We start from the raw sequence: 5,497 nt of genomic DNA on the forward strand, positions 1-5,497 counted from the left end.
AGAGATAGGGATCGAGGGAACGGATAGGAAGGAGGGACTGAGGGAAAGGGAGAGGAGGGGAGACTAAGAGTAGGGTAGAGAGACAATGGGAGCTAGGGGGCGTGGGAGAGAGGGTGCTCCATAGGCCATGCCAGCTCCCCTCTCGAAAGCGCAGGCGTGGGTGGGGACGGGACGGGGGCGATCGGTTAATGATTGTCCAGCGGCCGCGGGTTCAGGGAGTTATAGCGGAGGCGAGGCGGGGGTGGGGGGCGGAGTGTAGCCGCCCCCATCGTGGAAAATCCCTGTGGATGAAGATATAAGGTCAGAATCCCGCTAGTCTCGGCCTACGTTCTCACTCCCCCGCCACGTTCCCCACAGGCTGACACAGAGAGAGAGAGAGACAGAGAGAAGACAGCATGCGGTGAGCTGGGAGACTGGATGGTGTAGGAGGAGAGTGTCGCTGTGTGTGTGTGTGTGTGAGAGAGAGTGTGTGTGTGTGTGTACGTGTGTGTGTGTGTGTGTGTGTGTGTATGTGTGTGTGTGTGTGTGTGTGTGTGGATGTGTGGATGTGTACGTGTGTGTGTGTGTGTGTGTGTGTGTGTGTGTGTGTGTGTGTGTGTGTGTGTGTGTGTGTGTGTGTGTGTGTGTGTGTGTGTGTGTGTGTGTGTGTGTGTGTGTGTGTGTGTGTGTGTGTGTGAGTGTGTGTGTGACTGTGTCTGTGTGTCGGTGTGTGTGTGTGTGTGTGTGTGTGTGTGTGTGTGTGTGTGTGTGTGCGAGTGTGTGTGTGTGTGTGTGTGTGTGTGTGGCTGTGTGTATGTGTGTGTGTGTGCAAGTGTGTGTGTGTGTGTACGTGTGTGTGTGGCTGTGTGTGTGTGTGTGTGTCTGTGTGTGGGTGTGTGTGTGTGTGTGTGTGTGTGTGTGTTTTTGTGTGTGTGTGTGTGTGTGTGTGTGTGTGTGTGTGTGTGTGTGGCTGTGTGTGTGTGTGTGTGTGTGTGTGTGTGTGTGTGTGTGTGTGTGTGTGTGTGTGTGTGTGTGTGTGTGTGTGTGTGTGTGTGTGTGTGTCTGTGTGTGTGTGTGTGTGTGTGTGTGTGTCTGTGTCTGTGTGTGTGTGTGTGAGCCTGTGTGTGTGTGCGCGTGTGTGTGCGTGTGTGTGTGTGTGTGTGTGTGCGCGTGTGTGTGTGTGTGTGTGTGTGTGTGTGACTGTGTGTGACTGTGTGTGTGTGTGTGTGTGTGTGTGTGTGTGTGTGTGTGTGTGTGTGTGTGTGTGTGTGTGTGTGTGTGTGTGTGTGTGTGTGTGTGTGTGTGTGTGTGTGTGTGTGTGTGTGTGTGTGACTGTGTTTGTGTGTGTACGTGTGCGTGTGACTGTGTGTCTGTGTGTCGGTGTGTGTGTGTGGCTGTGTGTCTGTGTACGTGTGCGAGTGTGTGTGTGTGTGTGTGTGGCTGTGTGTATGTGTATACGTGTGCAAGTGTGTGTGTGTGTGTACGTGTGTGTGTGTGGCTGTGTGTGTGGCTGTGTGTCTGTGTGTGTCTGTGTGTGTGTGTGTGTGTGTGTGTGCGAGTGTGTGTGTGTGTGTGTGTGTGCGTGTGGGAGTGTGTGTGTGTGTGTGTGTGTGGCTGTGTGTATGTGGGTGAGTGTGTGTGCAAGTGTGTGTGTGTGTGTACGTGTGTGTGTGGCTGTGTGTGTGGCTGTGTGTCTGTGTGTCGGTGTGTATGTGTGGCTGTGTGTCTGTGTACGTGTGCGAGTGTGTGTGTGTGTGTGTGTGTGTCTGTGTCTGTGTGTGTGTGTGTGTGTCTCTGTGTGTGAGTGTGTGTGTGACTCTGTGTGTGTGACTGTGTGTGTGTGTGTGTGTGTGTGTGTGACTGTGTGTGTGTGTGTGTGTGTGTGTGTGTGTGTGTGTGTGTGTGTGTGTGTGTGTGTGTGTGTGTGTGTGTGTGTGTGTGTGTGTGTGTGTGTGTGTGTGTGTGTCGCTGTGTGTATGTGTGTACGTGTGCAAGTGTGTGTGTGTGTCAATGATTCTCACACTCCTCTCTCTTCCTAGGTCCCATTCATTTCTATTCCTGGCGCTGTGCTCCGGACTTATTGTGGAGATTATCACCGCGACCAGCGAACCCCTGCTGTCTCCATGTGAGATAGGGGAAGGGGAGGGAGTCCCAAACCGGGAATGGGAGCGAGAGTAGAGGAGGGAGGACAGCCCGGCGGGAGGGAGAGAGTAGAGTGGGGTGGGGAGCATTGCGTGAAGGGTGTGGGGAGAGGAGGGAGCGTGAGTGGGGGGGGGGGGGGGGGATGGGGGGGGGGGGTGGGGGGGGGGGGGGGGGGGGAGAGGGGGGAAGGAGCGCCGCGCTGCGAGAAGGGAGCGGATGGGAAGAAGAAAGAGGGAGAGGAGACACAGCAAGAGAGTGAGGGGGTGGGGGGTTGGGGGGGGTTAATGGGGAGGGGGGACCGAGAGAAGGAGAGAGAGGAGAAGGAGGAGAGAGATAGAAGGGGGAGAGGGGAGAGAGGGAGCGAGAGAGGGTGGTGGAGGGAAAGTGTGAAGGGAGAAGTTTGAAGAGAAGAGAGGAGAGAGAGAAGGAGGGAGGTGAGAGATGGCGGGAGGGGAAGGAGAGTGAGAAGGAGGGGGGAAGGATGGAGGAGGGAGAGAGGATTGGGTTTGCTAACATCTTCTCTCGACTCTCCCCAGTATCCTGTTTCGCACCCACCAACATTGAACATGGCCACTACCACTATGAGACCCATGAAGGTGAGAATGAGTCCGGGGCCGTGATCAGATATGTTTGTGACCAACCATTCTGGAAGCTACCTCAGGAGGACCACGGTAAGGACCGCGCTGGACACGGTTCGTTCGTTTAGTTTAAGCATTAGTTTAGTTCAGTTTAGTGTTGGTTTAGTTTAGTTTGACCTTAGTTTTAGTGTTACCTTTAGAAACATAGAAACATAGAAAACAGGTGCAGGAATAGGCCATTCGGCCCTTCGAGCCTGCACCGCCATTCACTATGATCATGGCTGATCATCCAACTCAGTATCCCATCCCTGCCTTCTCATAGAAACATAGAAATTAGGTGCAGGAGTAGGCCATTCGGCCCTTCGAGCCTGCTCCGCCATTCAATATGATCATGGCTGATCATCCAACTCAGTATCCCGTACCTGCCTTCTCTCCATACCCCCTGATCCCCTTAGCCTCAAGGGCCACATCTAACTCCCTCTTAAATATAGCCAATGAACTGTGGCCTCAACTATTGTATTGTATATCTTTATTGTCATTTCCTGAGTATTCGCATACCCAGAGGAAACAAAAAAACGTTTCTCAACCAGTGTCCATTCAGTGTGCATGAAAAATAAATAGAAATAAAAAAATACATGTATCATGAACAAATTTAACACTCTACTAAACATTCAACAGGCGTTCCGACCGGCAGCGGCACAACAGTGGCTCTGCTGCAGTGTGTCCAGGTTGGGGGTTCGTGCGCGATACTTGGCAGGGGGCAAAGTCCATTTAACAGTCTTATAGCCTGTGGGAAGAAGCTGAGGAGCATCCTGCTGGTTTTGCAGCTAATGCTCCTGTACCTCTTCCCAGATGGGAGGATGGAGAAAATGTCATGCGATGGGTGGTAAGGGTAAAGGTAAGGTAACTACCTTCTGGGGCAGAGAATTCCACAGATTTAGTGTGTGAAAAAAAAGTAGTTCTCATCTCGGTCCTAAAAGATTTCACCCTTATCCTTAAACTGTGTGTGACCATTTGTTCTGGACTTCCCCAACATCGTGAACAATCTTCCTGCATCTAGCCTGTCCAACCCCTTAAGAATTTTGTAAGCTTCCCTCAATCTTCTAAATTCCAGCGAGTACAAGCCGAGTCTATCCAGTCTTTCTTCATATGAAAGTCCTGACATCCCAGGAATCAGTCTGGTGAACCTTCTCTGTAATCCCTCTATGACAAGAATAGCGTTGTTTTATTTTAATGAGATTTTTGTTTTAGTGTGGTTTATAAGAAGTTTTCAGCTTTAGATTGCATTTAGTTCAGTTTCTCATTCGCATTATTTTACGTTTAGTTTTAGATTTTTCGTTATAATTTAGTAAAACTCGTTTCAGTTTTAGTTTTCATGTCGGCTTTCATGTCATCTGAGTTTAGTTTTGGTTTAGGTTTAGTTTAGTTATTTTAGTTTAGTCACGTTTTAATTTTAGATTTAGCTGAGGTTCCCGGAGGTTTTTGTCAGTCTCCACTACCTGCAACCTCCGGCAACCACCTGCAACCTCCAGGAACCGCGCGGAAACCTTGGGTGGGGCGCAAAGTCTCCAGAGATTTCCGTTCAGGTTTCTTAAGTGAGACAGGGGCACAAAAGTATGTCATGGTTTTAGTTTTCGTGTAGATTTTATTCAAGATTAGTTTAAGCTAAAGTTTTGATTTGTATTCGTTTTAGTTTTAGTGTTAGTTCTAGTTGAGTTTTAATTTAGTTGTAGATAATGAGCTGTAAGATGAGAGGAAGAGAAGGTGCGGATTATATGACTGTACTCACAATGTTGGATGTGTGCTATTCCCCTCTCTCTCTACCCTCGCTCCCGCTCCCCCCCCCTCGCTCTCTCCCCCCCTCTCTCGCTCTCTCCTCCTCCCTCTCTCCCCCTCTCCTCTCTCTCTCCCTCCCCATTCCCCTTTCTCCCCTCCTTCTCTCCCATCCCCTCTCCCTCCTGCCGCCCTCCTCCCCCTTCTCTCCCTACCCCCCCCCCCTCCTCCCCCCTCTCTCTCTCTCTCCCCTCTCCTCTCTCTCTCTCCATCTCCCTCTCTCCCCTCCCTCTCCCCCCTCTCTCCCCTCTCCCCCTCCCTCTCTCCCCTCCCGCTCTCCACTCCCTCTATCCACCCACCTCCCCCACTCTCTCTGCCCACTCTCTCTCCCCTCGCTCTCTCCCCTCCCTCTCACCACTCTCTCTGCCCTCCCACTCTCCCACTCTACCCCTCTCTCTCCACCCTCTCTCTCCCGCTCTATTGTCAACCCTTGCCTCTCAACCTTCTCAACCCTCTCCTTCTCTCCTCTTTCTTTCTCTCCACTATATCTCTCTTCCCCTCACTCTCTCTCTCCCCCCCTCCCTCTCCCTCCCCTCCTCCTTCCCTCTCTATCTCCCCTCTCTACCTCCCTCTTCTCTGACCCCCCCTTTCTCCCTCTCCCACTCCCCGCTTTCTGCTCCCACTGCTCTCTCTCTCCCGCCGCTAATCTAATACCTAGGAATCTATGTATGCTCGTGTAGTCATCATTGGGAGAACACGGTACTTGGTTACACACTTCCAACTTGTGTGAAAGGTAAAATGGGGAGGGGCAGGCGCACTGTGGGAGGGGAGGGGGGTGGGGGTGGGGTGCAGAGCCGCACTGCTGGAGGGGTGGGGAGGGGGGGAGACGTATCGCCTCACTGCGGTAGAGGTGGCAATGGGAAGGGGGGAGAGGAGGAGGGGGGGAGAGGGGGAGGGGAAGTAAGTGCCGCCACCGCCGGGGAGGGGGGGGGGAGAGGGGTGGGGGGTGAGGGAGAAAATGGGAG

The 5,497-nt window shown here is 52.4% G+C and overlaps 1 protein-coding gene across 1 annotated transcript; it reads left to right on the plus strand.

The window, feature by feature from the left end:
- Nucleotides 1-336: 336 nt before the first annotated feature.
- LOC129715740 (mannan-binding lectin serine protease 1-like) lies at nt 337-5,291 on the plus strand (the record flags this gene model as incomplete). Its single annotated transcript, XM_055665593.1, has 4 exons — nt 337-400; nt 2,019-2,104; nt 2,658-2,792; nt 5,191-5,291. Coding segments are annotated over exons 1-4 (327 nt in total), but the record flags the coding sequence as incomplete, so codon positions are not given.
- Between the last annotated feature and the right edge of the window lie 206 nt (nt 5,292-5,497).

Source organism: Leucoraja erinacea, unplaced genomic scaffold (assembly GCF_028641065.1).
Source record: "Leucoraja erinacea ecotype New England unplaced genomic scaffold, Leri_hhj_1 Leri_1364S, whole genome shotgun sequence".
Classification (NCBI taxonomy): Eukaryota; Metazoa; Chordata; class Chondrichthyes; order Rajiformes; family Rajidae; genus Leucoraja; species Leucoraja erinaceus.